Here is a 19,129-nt window from a genome sequence, read left to right on the forward strand (position 1 = left end):
ATTAACACTTATTTATATAATGCCAACATATTCTGCAGTGGTGTACAATTAATGGGCATAAACATTAAACATATCAAAAAATCCATACAAAAACAACTAATACAAGAGGTAATATGGGTCTTGCCCAGAAGAGCTTACAATTAAAAATGTAATTTAATTTAGCACTTATGTTAAGATCTTGGCCCTATACAGCAATTGGCACAGTAAATTAGGGGCAGTTGGCCATCATATGGGCTGCTCTTTTTTGCAGTTTAGACATTTTTTAGTAATTTCTTTTTACCTTCATCAGAGCACAGCCACCTTAGCTTTTTTTCTCAAGGAGCAGAAATCTGAGAAGAATCGAGGACAAGCAGGCCAACTTGGGACATGTAAACAGTGATCTGGGAACTACAGAGTATTGGGAAGGCTCCTAATACCCAGAACCTACCAATAAAGTAAAGAGTTCTCTAGTGGTTATGTGTGCATAAATCCACCATGCTCAAAAATCTTAAATTGTGTGGAGAGAAGTCATAACCTTTTGCCAGAGGATACGTTTACTGCTCTAGAAGAAGCAATACTGCTGCACCTATTGCAAAGGTGATTTATTTGGGTTTTACTGATAAAGTAAAAAGTTGGTATAAATGTATACAAAAATTAGGAGGAAAAGAAGCCAAGAGAGGGCCCAAGTAAGCAACCTTATTAGGTGTACATTCCCATCTATAGGTCAAGAGTATTATAAATTGAGGATTCAAAGTTTCAGCCCAAATAGGTGGAGATAAAGAACTGCAGAATGATGCTTATAACCTAACTGACTCTGGAAATATGTCCTTTCCACATTACATTGCACTTGTTTCCCCCAGTCTATAGGTTTGAAAGCACATAGGTCTTCATAAAATATAGCTGAAATACCAATATTTAATGTGATTATGATTTGGGGGGAGGGGTAAAGGGTAATTCAAAACATGCTTCACAAAATATGACTTTATATACACTAACATACCTCTTCACACTATTGCCCAGAGCTGATTTACCGGTATACAAGGTGTAGCTAATAATGGCATATAGCAGAGAGCAATCCCACACAGGACCCAGTAACTACCAGCTGGCAGTAGTCTCAAATGCTCTGTTATGTAGGTAGTTGGAAGTAGAAATCTGGACCTAAGGTATAGGGAACACCTTAGTGAAAGTCAGGAAAGGAGACTGCATGAATGAGAGCTTGTACTTGGTTACACTAACTGACATAGAACTCTCTAGAATTGGAAGCGAGACAGAGTCAGCTACAATATCAGTCCTATGTTCCACTAAGAAGAGACAGTGTGAATTGTGGCTCCCCAGTAACCAGGGAATAGACTTCGGTTTTAGTGCACATTGTTGTTCAATAAATCTGGAGATCAGTGATGAGTGCAGCAAAACTCCGCATTCCGAATTAGTTCTCGAAATGAACGCAAAATTTTGCTTGGAAAATTCACGGTCGCTTCATCAAAAAGTCATGGTTGCGTGAAGAACGTGGTTGCAGCAAATAAGATGCATGTAGCAAAAAAATGTTTTGTGAATTTTTGTAGTTTTGTGGTTATTTCAGTGAAGCGAAATCAGACATATTCACTCATCAATACTTGAGACCTTTTTCCCCCATTGTTCTGGAGTTGAGGCAAAAACCGAGAGTCGTTCTGGGGAGCAGAAGGATTTCATTTGACCCTCTTCCATTACAGAATGTTAAGTGATAACATCAATTTATAATTAACTAACTCATTAATCCTGCCTAGGTGCTAATTTTATATTTTAGTACATTCGTATAAACATGAACAATAAAAGCAAGGGTTAAAATGGCTAAGATGCAGTACATTATGGTAATATGTAAGTTAATCTACACAATAGGTTGATTACTACTTGGTGTGTGTTTACAGTATTCCTGTAGAGTAAAGTTACTGGTCATTGCAATGTCTGTACAATTTATTGTGTGTGGTTTCTGCCATCTACTGGATGTGTAAATTCAACAAATATAGTATAACCTCCATTTTATGTTTTTCATTTTCACTTTTTCCTTTGTTCCTGTCCCTGTTAGTGGGATAGCTACTCCCTCACTCCCTAATTAGATAGTAAATTTTGCCCAAAGCCTCACCCCCATTTCTTTTGGGTGTTTCTCCTAACTCATCCATTCCTTCAAAGTGCAGTCTTTGAAGTTTGCCAGTGGGAATAGCAGGGCCTGTCGGCATCCCAAGGATGAGGTTTTCCCTCCCATTAGGTTTAGGGCCTGGCTAGGGTTTTTTTTTCATGGATGCCAATACCTCTTTTGCAACATCAGGCTGCTATCCTGCTGTATTCCAATGAGGCATCTAGTTTTTGTTTTTTGGGGGGTGTGAAAGGGGCGGGGGCAGTTGATGACATCAGGACCTGTGTTCTTATAGTTCCGGGAGACTCAGGTACAACGCTTTGCCTGTTTGATGTTCACGCTGAGCAGGCCTGCACTTCAAAATAGACTCTGGCATTTCAAGAAGAGGCAAGAGGAGATGGAGGAAGTGGCTTCCTCTGGTGATAGCTGATGTCTGGGCTGTTCAGAGCCCATCCTGCAGGGGAAGAAGCTGTGTCATTCTTGTCTAATGGCAGGTCATCCTTCATGCCTCCTCCTGAATAAAGGAGATGGTGGAGATTGTGAAAGGTCTCATGGAACTGAAGTTGTGAACAGCTTTTTGGTCAGTTCTACAGTTAATTTAATTTTTCTTGCCTGTAGGTCACTTGCCCTCTCACTCCCAGCCAGGAAGGATTTGTGGCTTAGGACCTGTAAATGAGATGTGACTTCTAAGGCTGCAATGTGTTTGCTGTCCTTTCAGGGGCAGGTATTATTTGGGAAGAAGCTGAAAGAGCTAATAGCCAAAGCATCAGGAAGGAAACAGCTCTACCTCAAAAGTGAAATTGGAAATATCCAGAGAAACAGTCTTCCAAAGGGAAATCTCCCAGATCAAGGCAAGTCCTGCAGACCAAGGGGAGGCCAGCAGGTGAGACCAGCATCAATTATGAAGGTGGTGGTCCTGAGGACCTAAAAGTGGGGGGCAAGCTTTGCTGGTTTCAGAACTCTTGGGAGAAGCCCACAGAGGACAATTGGGTCAGGCACATAGTAAAGAATGGGAAAGGCTGGAATTTATGCAAAATCCAACTTCAATCCAACTTCTTTGCCAATGGATTCCTCCAAGTTTGCCTCAATGACTTGGTCAAACAGGCAGTAGTCCCTCCAGTGCCTCTGGGGGAGGGAGGAAAGGGGGTGTATTCAGTGTTCTACATTGTTCAGAAGGCCTAGGGGTTTTGGTGTCTGATGCTGAATCTCAAATACATCAACAAGGTCCTGTAGATGTGACGTTTCAGAATGGATTCACTGGAGGTGGTGAAGGATATGGTGTGCCCAGGTGATTGAATATGCTGAGCAAATTTTTTGGCAGGCATGGATTTACAGCGAAATTCTGCATTTCACTATTGGTGAATTGTTTCATGAAACTTATGCAGAATTCCACTGTGAAAAATCGCAATCACGTCAAAAAAAGGTGCAGTGGTTTTTTGATGGTAAATTGTGTCCCCTTTTTTGGTATTGTTTCAGGCTGGCAGGTAATAATGATGTTTGATGCCAATGCTACTAATAGTAAAGAAAGTTAATAATATATAAAGGCCAGTGTTTTTTTTCAGAAAAGGTGGCTACATATAAACCACTTGACTTGTGGTGATGGTGTTATTGTAAAAAATGTAGAAGAGGCGTTTTACATATAGCAATTTCAAACCATGCAGATGGGAAGGAATTTCCAGGTCCTTTTTTCACCTGCAGGGGATACAGTTTGGCACCCAAAGTGTACAGAAAACTCCATTCTCACTTAGTGACATTATGGGGCTGATATATTAGAAATTAAACTAAAAAATCCTGGAGGTTCAGTGATTTTATTCATATTAATATCTGTACCCAAATAGCATCCCTGTCTGTCTTATGTGTATAGGTTTTCCATGTAGGTAAGTTTGGGGACTTGTGCTTTTAATGCTTAAATACAAGTTCAACAAACTAAACCTTAACCAAAACATTTTTTGAATCCCAGCAATTGAGACGAAATGGAACATAAATATATTTGTGAATGTGGCAATATATTTATCCAACGGTTGCTACCCACCTTGCCCAGAAGATGTTTTAGCTCTTCATCCAGCCAATCAGGTATTACATTGCTTTATAATTATAATTTTTATTATAGCTTAATGCATTTATTGAGAATCAAATAATTATTTACAGAAGGAAACTGAGGGGGGGCAGCAGAAGAGCACTAAGGAAAACAAAAGTAGAACAGTGGAATGCGCAGCCATCTTTGCAGGGAGCTGAGAAGAACCGAGGAAAAGCAGGGAAAAATGGAAGTAGATAGTTGGGACATATGGGGTAGTGGGAAGGTTTCCTAAAAAGACTTGGAGATCCTAAAGAGATGGCCTGAATTTGCCTGATCCACATTTATGCACTCGGATCCTGGGATATCCACCCAGATGTTGATATGGTGCCGATATGGTTGCTACTTGTTTCAGAAGCAATTTTCTGATATAACCCTACTTCTGGAAGTAAATTCTGGTAAGCGTTTTCCCCATGTTGGTAGTGATTTGCCCTAGGATGCAGTAGATGCCCATCTGCACTACCGATACACTAAATATGTTATGTACTGTGGAAGTGGAATGATATAGATAAAGGACAGCGTGGGTGCATTGCAGATGCAGAGCTGCCACCCAAGGAATCCAGAATGTAGAGATTTTACAATGACACAAGGCGATAGGAATTCAGCTAATTTAGGCACAGCAAACATTGGTAGCCATTATGTTATTAACTTGTTAAATAAAGTCAAACACAAATATGTTTTTTAAAAAAACTTTATTGAAGATATAGATTTGCTTGATTTAATTCAACCCTTTTGTATGGAGACATATCCTGCATACATGCCCCCTCCTCATGGTTTATTGTATTCATTTAATGGATCACGTATCCCTCTCTGTGATAAAATATCCCCTGACCTTGAATATGCACCTGCTACAGTATATAATCATGTGTTGCTATAGCTCACAAATGTCAGTGTGTCATGTAGCGGCAAAGCCAGGAGGCAGCAAAAGAGCACAAAGTGACACTGAGTGCCTGAAGGATGAGAAAACTATTGTTTCTTACATGCATTTAGCTTTTATTAAAATGCCCCTTTAGTTAATAAAAAAAACCATAAAATGTAATTGGGGATATTACCCATAGTATTATTATTATTATATAATTATAATATAATAATATAATAATACTAATATTAAAGGGGGGTTCACCTTTAAGTTAATTTTTAGTATGTTATAGAATGTCCAGTTCTAAGCAGCTTTTAATTTGGTCTTCATTATTTATTTTGTATAGTGTTTGAATTAAGTGCCTTGGCTTTCAAATGGGGTCACTGACCCCAGCAGCCAAAATTCTATTGCTCTGTTAGGCTCCAATTTTATTTTTATTGTTACTTTTTATTACTTTCTTTCTATGCAGGTCCTGTCCTATTTATATACTCCCATTCAAACCAGTTCCTGGTTGCTAAGGTAATTTAAACTCTAGCAACCAGATAACTTCTAAACTGGAGAGCTGCTGAACAAAAAGTAAGATAATTAAAAAAAACAAATTATAAAAAATCAAGACCAATTCAAAATTGTCATTGAATGTTACTCTCTACAAATTTACTAAAAGTTAACTCAAAGGTGGATAACCTGCTAAGAGAATTCATCCCACACAAGCAAGAAAAATGTAAAAAAATTAAACATCAACCTGCAGGAAGTATACCATTTATATTCAAACTGGGCAAAACTCTTGGTGGGTCAGGCACAAGTGCCAAGAACTTACAATATAATTTAGTAATATGTGCAGGAATGTTATTATTGCGCATTGGCTGCCTAGGGATTACTTACAGTACTTACCATATCATCCAGGGTGGGAGTCCAGGATGCGCTCACCAGACCACCACTTACAGTATCATTTAAACTACTTTTATTGGAACATTATGTAGGGCCCATAGGGTTAACACTCCCTATGGTCTTATCCCTACACCTCCTAGTTTGCTGTTACTAAGCGGAATGATATGTTTCAACTTTAGATATTTGCATCTGTGCAATTATTGGCCCCTAGGTAGGATGACCACTTCCTTCACGCTGTAATACAGTGTTATACAGTGCGTGGGCACTTACTCTTTAGCCTTCCTCTTACCAGCAGAAGGTGGTGTTCCATTGAGCCTGGGACCCCACTAGGCCCAGAAGCTGTGAGCCCTAGAGGAAGCCATCCTACTAGTGATCTAAGTCGGGGAGCAGAGACCCTGTGAATGAGGTGAAGTCGCAACATCTCATAAGCGCATTTCTTCCCATTCGCTAAGAACTATCCTGGGTGCTTGAGACACATGTGCGTGCTCATACCCGCTGGACATTGGCAAATACTAGCCAAAATAGAGTTACAATTTCTAATAATGCACTTATTCATAAACATTAAACATTAATTAAATCCATAAAATATTTATTCAATTCAATTCCAATTTAAGGGGAAAAGCTAAGAGCCACACCTGCTTAAGCCTGCTACTCAAAGGTAACCCTTATACCGATACATCACTTTAATAGCCTTGTTCCTATTCAGACCCATGCAAACATAAACTATATTGCATATAATCATTGCAATTTTACATATATGATCCACCATAAAACTATCACTTCACAATTTGCATTTACCAAACTAGCCATCAGTTAAATGAATAAATATACTTAAATAAAACATTTTATGAATAGGGAGTTAAATTGATTATTTCTTACATTTCTGCTTTGCAAAACAAAACACTACTATAGCTTTAGGTGCTATGGCAATCTTTACCACTCTGTTTCTCTGGTGTTGGGTCATTTTTAATAGACCCCTGGGGATAACCAGAGTCTCTAGCACCCTTTTTGCATGACCCTGTCTTTAACATCATGGCTGCTTATCTTCCAGACACCATCATCCTTGTCTCAGGCATGTCCCGACTAACTGAGGGCACCACCATATTTGTGAATATCATGTTGCAGTGAAACCCAATGTCAGCAAGAAAGCTCATGAACTACTGTAAAGCATTAGGGAGATTAGACTGTAACATTGGTCTGCCAAGTATAATGCGGTATAGACTAGATCATTACATTTATGTAGATCCTGAGGTTTTTATATTAAGTTCTCTAAAAGCCCCTGATCATTCTAATTGACATGATTTTAATAATAATCATGCAATATATATACATAATCAAAAGCATGTGTTTTGACTTCTATCTGCATTTATTTTCCGTATTAAAGGTTGTTGCTGAGATCCAACATTGTGCAGCAATATTTGCAGGAGAATATGCAGTGATAAAGCAGAATTATATTATCTCCTCTTGTTCCCAGCTATCATGGGGAGGCAAACAAGACTGGATAAGCACTCTGTGACTAATGGCTGAATAACTCATAATCTGGCTGAACATGTTTCTAAGGTTTATGTAAGATTATATTTCTGAGCCCTTTAAATATGCTCAAGCTTTCCTATTCCTATGGTGGGAGCAAATAAGAGTTAATCCAATTGGCTGGTTCGCTCTCTCTGTTCTTCCTGGGCTCTGTTCCAGGGCAAGTGGTCTTTATTAAGCCCATTAATCTTTAGGCAACAAATACATTGGAATTTAAATTAGAAATGTATATTTTTGTTGTACAATTGTACTATCTGCATGTTTTAATACATGCTTGTCCTTGGATTATTTTTTCATTAAGAGCAAATAACTAATAACTGCAATTACAAATCCTACAGGGGGAATGTAATAAAAGACACAAAGATACAGTAACCTATAGCACCAGTAAAATGTTTACCAGTCAATGCTACCTACTGATTGGTTGCTATTAGTGACTTTGCACTTTGCACCATAAGCAGCAGAAAATGTTTTTGGTTGGGGGGGGCAGGAGAGAGATCCCCGCCCAGAAATTTTTGGCCATGCCCACTTTTTGTGGCCATGCCCTTTAGACTCCACCTACACAATGTGGTTTTTTTTACCAAATTTTCAGGAAAACCAAACTGTAGCAGTGGGGGCAACATTTGCTAGTTGCTATGTATGGGTTATATGATAAGGTTCCCATCTGCCCCCATTTCATGGGGATTTCAGGACCTTGGTCCTTGGGGAAAAGTGTCTCATTCCCTGTTGTTTGAGGGGGGGGGGAGGAGAAAAAGAGAAAGGGGGGGAGAGAGGTCCCACCGCACTGTCCTGGTAATTGTCTGAATAACCAAGATATTCAATCATTTCCTCGCACTCTGCTCCAGTGTTGTTTATACTGACATAGCCACATACTAGCTTCAAAAGTTTTCTGATAATCTTCAGTCGGGTCAGTCATTTGTTTACTCTTCAGGCTTTCAGATCAATAGTGCAACCAGCTGAGACTTCAACAAATGACTAGCACTGTAATTTAGATGCACACACTATTTAGAAACCTTTTGATAACCCATTCTATCCTCTCCCCCACCTGCCTGCTCATCTATGTCTAAGGTGTGTGGGTTTGGAGCAGGTTGCCGGGCATCTAAACTGCTTGCCCAGAAGCCTGAATTGAAATAGTGCGCCTTAGAAATCTTTAATCACCAGTAGATACATGTGCATTTTACAGTTCTTAATAATGCTGAGACACAGCAGCAGAATCTCTTCAGGAGGCAGCATAAGCGTTACTAAGGATGGAAGAGGCAAAATCGATGAGCAGACTGGTGGGGACAGGATAGAATGGAAGGCAGGGAAAGGAAGGGAGTGGCATAATGAAAAGCATAGGGCAGACAATATGAGATTGGGGGAAAGGAAGGGGGGAAAATAGGTGGGTGAAGGAAAATGGTAAAGAAAACCAAAGCAGAATAGACAATTTGATGAAGCAAACAGGGGGCAGATATAAAATGTGACAGATAAAGGGGGAGTAGAGAAATGGGCAGCAAGGAACAGATATTAAGAGGGGAGGAAGGAACGGGATGCCGTTTCCCTTTGTTTATTGCTTATGTGGCACTGTTATACTATATACTGTTCAGAGGAGTAAGAAAAGGGGCAAAATGGGCAAAGAAAGGGATACACATATTAACTGATATGAAAATTGAAATTAAATTCCAAGAGCAGATACCGGCAGAAGAAAACAAATAAATGGATAGTGAGGATTAAAGGGGACAATAAGAGTGTGTGAGTAGGATGGTGTCAATTTTGTCTACATCTGCAGTATATATGGTTGTGGGCCTCTGCCCCAGTTCTTCTGTTCTTCCTGTTTTATGTTTGGGTTTATTATTTGGCAAATTAGCTACTTTGTTTTCAGAAGGAATAACACGTGACATTTTCATGGCTTTTTTCCTACCAAATGTTTGCTCCACTATCTACAGCCTACCTAATTCCCTCTCATATTCTTTCTCCGAAACTGGCCCAAGTTGCTCGCTTCCCTGCCCACCAGACGCCCGAGAGCCTGCCCAATAGCCCGCCCAATAGCCCGCCTGAAGCCAACCCACGTTGTCCCTCTCCTCCCCCTCCACCACCTGTTCTTCCCTAGCCGCCTACCCACCACTGCTTCCACCTTTGTTATGCAGTGACGTCGCTATATGGAAGTAGAGATGGAAGCAGTGGCGAGTCTGTAGCAGTTAGGCCGCAGACTTCCAAAATCGGGGGGAATTCCGACACCTATGCTCTGCACTTTTACTACATAAGCCCCTATGTATGTTCAAAAGTAAAAATGACTCTATATATTTCTTTCACGTTCTGTATTTATGATATACCAGTCTCCCATCTGAGATAATTGGGGCAACATGAAAACTGCTTTATTACTTGCTCTCCTTATAATTAATTTTTCCTCACCAAAATGAATCCTGTCTGCTTTAATTAAATTTGTGCCTGGTGAAATGTTACACAAAGAAAGGCCACTCTAGTGCTTGAAGAATCATTTTTTTATTTATACCCAGGGACTATATAATGTACTGTGCCATGCAGGTAACCGATTTTATTTGATATCCCTTTGTGTGTGATATGACTAAATAATAATTATCATTACAAACAGCTGAAGGGGCTCATTGGCGCTCATTGCAAGTTGCCTAGGCACAGGTAATTATGCAAGTACCTTTAGGAATAATGCAGATGGCAAATGTTTATACAATCACTCCCACTTAATAATATTAAATACATAATATTAAATAAATAATTAATAATATTAAATAAATCAATTAAACCCAATAGGGGCAACAAAATATAAATGGCTAGCCCCCTAGGGCTGCCTGCAAAATTCTTATTAATATTTTTTTCATAATGCTATGGTCACACTGGATTATTCAGTTTTTGTTTTTTTTTTAACTATGCCCCTGCTGATACCTACACTATATATATATATATATATACTTATTTAAAGACTCATGATGAAAAAGTACATTCGTGACATTCCTGTAAATAGGCAATCTAAGTAAACATATTTATTGTGGAGCATTGATTGTTTATAAACAATAAAATTGTGTAGTAATCCTATACAGGATAAAATGTATTTTTTCTCCTCTGGTGTATTTCTAGGTTTGCTGTCTTTTGTTGAATAATGTGCACAGTATACCGAACATCTCCAATAGTAACACAAACAATAAGCCTGGTTCTGAAATCCATGATATCAAGAGCATCCACATCCTTCAGAGATCAGAATACATACATAATAATAAGCCATTCACCTTCACCTTTTCAGAAAGAAATGTTGAGAAAGGAAATAAAGGAGAGATGAAAATAATTTCACAAGGTGAAAATTTATGTGTGTATATTATTATTTAAATATAGAGCTACTTATGTACACACCTCTGTAAACAGAACAATAAATCAATAGAATAAACGGGGTCAATGCAATAATAGATACAAATAAGTACAAAGTACAGTTGCTATATATAATAATAATAATAATAATAATAATAATAATAATAATAATAATAATAATAATAATTAATAATAATAATACAAATAAGTACAAAGTACTGTTGCTATATATTATAATAACAATAATAATACAAATAAGTACAAAGTACAGTTGCTATATAGTTATAGTTTCCTAATGCTACATACTAACCATTTATGATACTTACAGTGCACAAAAAGAATATAAGACTAGAATAGTAAATGTGCTGTTTTGGATGTATAAGCACAACTGTTAGGAATCATATAAGCAAAGGAGAAAACATCAGGGTTTCCATTCATAAGGTGAGTTTCCTTTCAAGAGATGCACAAATGATCCGATCGGCACTGGAGCCCAGGCTGAGGCTGGAATCTGGGGATTTGCCAGTTGTGCTGATATATTTTGCTGGTACAGAACCTTGCTGCTGCTCAACTCATTCCCCTCCCCCTAGTAGGCTGCTATCTGATCTATGATGATATGCGATCTCTTGGATACTACCTCTCACACACACACATATATACACACATGTCAGACGTTGCTGCTCAGCTGAGCACAATGCCTCTATCTTAGCACTGCTCCGTGCTACCAATCCTTTACAATGTTGCCATGTTTTCCTATTTTGATCTCACCATTGTTTTGCTTTTGCTGCCTGCTCATGTTGCCTTTGGGGCTCCTTTGCCCTTCTGCTTGTGTTTGTATGGATTACCATACTATAGACTGCAGGGACCAAGGACTCCCAAGCCTGCCTAGCTCATTTCCATTGGACGTGCGGAAACTTCTTGCAGCCAACAACCACATTCAGACTATACCAGCAGACCTCCTTTTATTTTATGGAGATCTTATATATTTGGACCTCAAAAACAACTCATTAACCTCATTAGAAGAAGGCACCTTCAGCAGTTCTTCCAGACTGTTGTTTTTAGATCTAAGCTATAACAACCTGACACAGCTGGACGCTGGGACTTTTAAATCGGCAGAAAAGCTCATCAAGTTATATTTAGGGAATAATAACCTGTCAGAAGTGCATGAAGCTGCCTTTGAAAGTCTGAGCTCCCTCCAGGTATTGGAATTGCATAACAATAATTTGCAAAGTTTGAGTGTAACAGCCCTGGAAGCACTAACATCCCTTCGTACGATCCGTTTGGATGGTAACCCTTGGATATGTGATTGTGACTTTGCCAATCTCTTTTTTTGGATTGATGAAAATGCACAAAAATTACAAAAAGGTAGGACTTTACATTCATGCAGCATGATCTCAGTATGCAGAGAAATGCACGAATGCCTTAGCATGTATTAGTGTACAGTTTTCTATACAGCCATACCTGCACCATGTATATATGTATGTATGAGAAAGTATACCATGTTCATGCATACTAAAGGGAGCAAGACATTTACTGCATCGCTGAATAGAAATCAGAGCAAAGAGCTATAATGCCACACTGACTGCTGGTAATAAGTATTATACACACAAGTTTACGTCTTTATTGTTTAGAAAAAAAGAACCATTCGCAGAGGAATGCACTACCAGAGAGTATCAGAGCCAGATAATGGGAAGTAACTCTTTGTGTACCAGGATATGCTATAAATAATGTAAGAAATCTGGCTTGTTAATTATAAAGCTGTGGAATTAATAATAGAAGTATCTAGGCTTGCTACCGATGCATTAGAGTCTACAAAACTGTATAATTGTATTCACAATGTGTTATACCCATTACAAATGTCATTTCTATACGTGACATACCTAGTGTGTAAGCCTGACTTGGTCCTTTCCTACAGTGTATAAGCACACCTCTAGCCTGAATGGTACATGCCTGTGCACAGATGCATGACTGCAAAGTTCTAGGCACTACTGCCCATGGATTTCTAGGGACTCACTTGATGTTTTATAGAACCTATAAGTAAATGACAAGATACAAACTGGTTTTCTGTTGTGCAGGAAATAGTTAATATATTTTAAAAATAAAAAAATAATTTTTTTTTGGTATCAATTTACCTTATAAAGATTAAAATATTGATTGCACATCATGTAGAGAAATAGGAATCAGGTAAGCAAGAATGATGGATATTTCTATTGTTAATAATAGAAATAATTTAACATACTAGCCAAAAAGGCAACACAAGGCAGATGAGTGGTATATACCTCTGAAGCTGAGACGAAGAGGAAACTTATATTGATACCTGCATCGATTAGAGCCTTTGCCCAAACTGGGAGAGGGTTGAGCTCATATCATCCACTAAAGATGAATTGCTCCATCTGTGCAAGGTTATCTGCCAATGATGATAATAGGATTGGTGAGGAAGTATAGAGTTGGGAAGCAATGGGATTGTGGACTGAGTGGGATCATGAAGACCCAACAAGCAGCGAGGAAGAACTATACAGGATAGAAGTTAGTGGGTTGCAACTGATGTGCTGACAAATGTAATGATATATGATATAATGATTTATGATATTTCCAATGATTCAATATGTCAAGCACATTTTAGCCTTGCTCAGTGATTATATCACAACCAATTAACTTCTCTAGTACAAATAATCTATGTTTTTGTAATGATCATTTGACTTGTCTAGTCTGCCCATTTATATCCATCATCATCATTTATCCATCAGAATGTTGTCCATTCCTCAGAATGTTCAGCCATCCAGCTTTTGTTGAAACTAACCTTGCAATTAGTTGAGGCATTCTTGGTTTGTTTCAAGCTGGATAATCCTGACCTGAAAAGGTATCATAGTTTTCAGGACCCCCTATTCCTCTCTTTGTTACATTTTTATCCGCTAGATAGCAATGCTCCTTCTAAGGCAGGGGGCATTAGCCTTTTTCAGTTCGAGACCCTTTTGGAGGGCTTCTTTTTAGCCAGGGCTCCACTATCCTATAACAGGTTTCCAGTTATAAGAAAACATTAGTTTATTGCCCATTCATCCATTATTCCAAGAATATCTAGCTTACCCTTTTGGGGTAAGGGCTTTCTGTCTTCTAGGAGAGCAAAAAGATATTCTTTATAGATCTCAATCTAACTGGCTTTCAGGCTTAGCCAACCAGACCCCAGTTTGGGAACCACTAAGATGATCAGATCTGTAGCAAAGAGAATGTATTAGTTATAAGTAGTTAGTCCAACTAGTTAGTAAAAGCAGTTAGTCCAATGCACTACTGCTATTTAAATTGTAAGATCACATGCTGACCACATGCTGTACATGTTACATAATTTGTAATAGGTTTGTTTCTGTGTTTTATGATGTTTGCATCATGCCTACTATATATCTTTCAAAATAAATAGCAATAATTACTAAAATGTTATTTAATTAACACAGTAGCAAGAAAGTTGTAAGGACAGACTGAAGAAGTCAGGACAGAAAAACTTGAATTTGCAGAGGGTTGAGAGCAAATATGAAGAATAGAAGAGAAGGAGTGGAAGGAATAAAATCAATGAAAGCTAATGGTTTAGGGTTACTGCACTGACCATATATATTAGGCACTGTTTAACATGGCTTGCTATAGTAGCTTATAGTGTCATAATTGGGGCTTAAGCAGTAAGATGGAACAGTCCGTATAGAAGTCCATTAACCACCGGCCCCAAATTTCACCAAAATTGATTTGGTATCTGTTTGATAGATAAGTCAGTTTTTACTGGGGAGATTATAATTTATAATATTATTATTTATTAGCCCACTCTCAGAGGTGCTGTGGCCTTTCATGTCATAATGTTAATATGTAATTGTTCTATCCCCATCTATGATCCACAAAGTGAGAATATAGCCACCCAAATTTTCTGTGATTCTTTGTATATTGCTATAAAGTATGTCACACAGGATGGTTGATCTGTAAAGGCCAATATACACATAAGTGTATTCTGTTGCATCCATACATCTGGGTACTTGTGACACATACTATGGGGGAGTATGGGGGAGTCTCCAAAAAGCACACCAGGGGGCTGCAAACAGAACACTGCTGTGGCCACGACAAGCAAGAAAAAATGTTATTTTTTTAAAATAAATTCTTATTTTAAGTTTACTTTTACATTGGCTATGATTAATAAATATGTATAACTGTTTAAACTGTATTTATAGGTTATCCCACACAGGGATCTTGCAGGGATCTGCCCATTGGTCCATTGGTGCATATATGTACAAGCTATAGCTCATATAGAGTCTTTAGTTTAATGTCTCACTTGCATAAAGTAAGCTGTGCATAGAGTCTGCAGAATTCCCTGCTATTAAATTGTTATATTAATTGAAGGGTTAATTAAAAGATTTTTGTCTTTGCACTTTGGTAAACAGAAGTCTAAAAGAGGCACATTTTGTGCTGAGCAAGGGGGCCCATCTGTTTATACACTGGGATCTAAATAACAGTTTCAAGGACTTTGGGATGGAAAATCATTGTGTCCTTGATCCATTCCTTCTCCTGGAATTTACAGCTTGCTTCTATAATGAACTCAGGTACTGCTAACCCTTTCCTATTCACAGGGCCTTGCAGTACGTGTCACAAACCATATAACATTAATGGGTTAAAATAATGACGCCAGTAAAGCATGTCACAGCAAAATATGTCCACATTTCCAAGGCAATTTTCTGTTCTGAAGGTGTCAAAGGCTCTCTTGTTCTTCATTTAGACTTGAATTAGAGCCGCATTGGGAATACTGCTGTCTGCTGGAACTGTGTATCGTGTTAATTATATAACGGTAGTTTTCAGTGGGCACTTGGTACACATTTCTATTGATCCTAAATGCTGGAACTGTAAAGAATTGTTTCTCATTTTAAATCGTTCCAGTGACCCCACACAGGTAATGAGTCAGGGGTATGTACATTTATTCCTCTATACTTATACATGAAATCTCTCTGTTATTTTCTATAGGAGCACAGGACAGGCAGAGCCTTACAGTCTCCACTCCAAGTAAATTTTGCTCAGCAAATTTTTTCATTAAACAAAAAAACAATGTAGCAACAAAACACCCATAGACTCCAATAAAACAAATTCCCATTGACTTCAACGTAATTAGCGAATTTTCCAGACATTTTGCAAATTTTTCTCCAACAGATTTACTTATCACTACTCATTCTCATATTTCAGCCTGTTATATTCACAGAGATTACCAAAGCTGTGCAATTTGGACAAGAATGATTACTCTTAAATGTGGAACCACAAAGATGTAGTTAAGAAATTTAGAGACTTGTAGGTCTAAAAAGGGAAATAATCAACAGAGGGATGACCTGTTTGGGAAAACATGAATGGGATGAGCCAGTGTCGGACTGGCCCACCAGGTACCAGGAAAACTCCCGGTGGGCCCAGGTGTCAGTGGGCCCTCTTGCTTCTAACTATTTAGCCTATTTCACAGTCATTCTCTATTTCTGTATGGGAACAAGGAAACTTGCTAGATGGAAGAATAGAGTATAATATGTGGATAAAAGAGAGTAGAATAACAAAGAGTTTGAGGGAGTAGAGGAGGAATTAAAGTTTTGAGAGTGGGCCCATGGTCCAGGGTTTTCTGGGGGCCCCTGCCATCTCAGTCCGACACTGGGATGACCTGTGTGGGATAACCTATAAAAACACCATACACCTTAAGCATTAAGATTGTTTTGAGAGGAAAAATCCTAAATACTGCCAAAACCAGCTGTGCTTCATGCAATTCACTTCTTGGCATATATCTGTCATTGCACACAGAGGGGAGGTTTGAGCTTAAAAAATGCTTGTTTTCAGCCTAAAATCTGCCATGTCTTAGCAGTGCCAGGTGGATTGCCATTAAATTCAATGAGGTTTGTTAATCAAATAAAGTGCTAAGTGTCTAAACATAGGGGGAATTTTAATCTGAAATCATTGCCAGGGCTTAGTTGTTTGTGTGAATTAATAAGGTTGTGTACAGAAATGGGATAATTGATCCTAAAGACAGATGGTTAGTGACAGAAGGCATTATAATGGATCTATAATAATTGATAGTTTACAGATAGAAGGGTGAACTGATTTTCTCTAATGTCTTTAGGCCACAGTCACTCAGGACGTAGTCAGTATGTTACGTGTGTCTGTGGCCTTAGAGGCTGGGAGGTTGCAGTGTTTCTGTCCAAGCAGACCCAGGTATGGAATCTATTTTATGTGACTCTTGGGACCTGAGATTTTCCAGGGAAGGGCTCATTCTCTTATGCAGTGCCTTGTTGCTTAACACAAAAAACACTGACACATAAAAATAAACTCAAATTCACCAACTCAAAAATTGATAAATAAGCCATAAATGTGGTCCTGGATTTATGTATAAAATAACTTTGCTTTCCTGGTTTAGTGAAATTTGAGACCGATTTTAGAGCTGACCTATAGGTGGCAGTATATAAACGCATAAAAGAGAGAGACACGTGTGCTCAGGGTCTTCTCTGGGACTTCACCTCACTGAGAGGTGGCAACAGGAATAGTAGCGTAATAGTTGCTCTAGGAGTGAAACATAAGATTAGGTTATCTAGGCGGGCAGTTTTAAGCCCCACCGAGGAGTCACTGAGGAGTTATGACCCCGCGGTGACTCTGGCCGCCAGTGGACAGGGACCTCAGTAGGTAAGCTCAGGTTATAGATAGATAAGTTTGTGTTTGCAAGCAATACTGCTGATTATTTCCTGCAATCATGGACAACCTGGGACCCCCTATACCAATACAACTGAGGCTCTGCAAAGTGAATGGAATCAGAGGTAAAGTTCACTGGAGTATAGCCGGGAATCACGGGAGTTGCATATTTATCTCCCTACATGAATTCTACACAGCTCATGCACGCTCATTTCTTTATTGCCAACACTTACGGCTGTGCTACAGCAATGCAAAGGGAATATTAAAAACATTTATCTGTAATCTCCCTTGAGAGGTATGTACTACTAAATGCTAATAAAAACACTTCTTGTCTGAATACTGAATGGATGTTCTTTAATAATCCAGTATAATGTGACTGAGCTTTTACTCTTCAGATGTTTATACAATGGCAACTGCTATGCTTGGATATTCTAGTTTTAGTGCGTCCTGTAAAGAATGTCTTTCTTAGAGGGGAATCAAATAGCACAAACCATTGGCAGTAAAGGCATTTACTTGTCTTACACTGCCAGCATTTATGGAACACACTATATTTATATATGTTGGGTATGATATAAAACCCTTCTAAATTCATAGTAACAATGTCCTTCTGTCTGAAAATTTGTCTATTGCAGGTCCAAAGAAAACAATATGTTTTGTATGAAATGTACCAGCCTTGTTACCTTATATTTCATAACAGACTGTCATCTGAGATACACAGCTGCCATATATAATTGTATCCACTTTCCTATGCACAGTGCATTGCTCATTGAATTTTTATTGAAGAGTCAATAATTACCATGGAAAGAGGCTCTAAATTAGGCATTATATATGGTGGATAACTGTCTGAATCCGAGCATGTAATGTAGTACAAAATGTATTTATAGAATCCAAAGACATAACATTTGAAAGCAGCAGGAATTAAATCAGCGGTACTAAGGCATTTAATTCACTATTTAATTCACTATGTACGGAACATTACAAATGACAACTGATATAATACAAACCATCTCTATATAAGGATTGTTTATCTCATAATAATGCCAATATGGTAGCAAGAGGGATAGCATTTTCCAATGAAACATCCCCAGTATATGGTGGAATTTACCCGTGGGTAAGATAGCTCCTCAGAGGTGATCACACAGGGCTTGAGGTTAAGTTATATGAATGCTGTCGAATTGCTCCCACCTTGGGAACATTAAGTGGAAAGTGTGATCTATAAAGTCTTATTAGAAGAGGCAGCACAGCGTTGATTAAATGACCACCAAACAGACATTGCAGAGGTGTAACAAATAGCTTGCAATCTATAAAGGCTGAATTATGAGGCTGACAATATATGAAGAAACAGTGACACACAGAGCATCTTAATTACTATGACTTGCAGTCAGTATAAAGTAACTGCTATGTAGCAGCATGAACCTGAGCACTCCAATCCAAATAGTAAGTGACTCACGGAACATGTGCTTTTAATTTATAGTGAGTGAATTAAAGATCTGCTAATCAGCAGGGCCTAGGCTGTCGCTGGGAGTAAAACCGACAGTTTAGGTCACGAATAGAGGGTATTTGGTGTATGGCAGAGAGTGCAACAGAGGATATAACAGAAAGATTTAGATGACTGTATGTAAGTATGCTTTGTGGGAATATGCCTAACATTAGGGGGCATATGTATTATAGCGCGTAAGCCAACATCACCAGTGATGCTGCCCTTAGC

At 38.5% G+C, this 19,129-nt stretch overlaps 1 protein-coding gene across 1 annotated transcript in view; it reads left to right on the forward strand.

Annotated features, from left to right (window-relative positions):
• Positions 1–11,293: 11,293 nt before the first annotated feature.
• lrrc38 (leucine rich repeat containing 38) overlaps positions 11,294–19,129 on the forward strand; it is a 40,658-nt gene continuing 32,822 nt past the window's right edge. Inside the window, exon 1 of the mRNA XM_031906609.1 lies at positions 11,294–12,114. Coding sequence (XP_031762469.1) covers positions 11,487–12,114 — 628 coding nt within the window. The 5' untranslated portion in view covers positions 11,294–11,486. The remainder of the gene's footprint in view (positions 12,115–19,129) is intronic.

Source organism: Xenopus tropicalis, chromosome 7 (genome assembly GCF_000004195.4).
Source record: "Xenopus tropicalis strain Nigerian chromosome 7, UCB_Xtro_10.0, whole genome shotgun sequence".
Lineage (NCBI taxonomy): Eukaryota > Metazoa > Chordata > Amphibia > Anura > Pipidae > Xenopus > Xenopus tropicalis.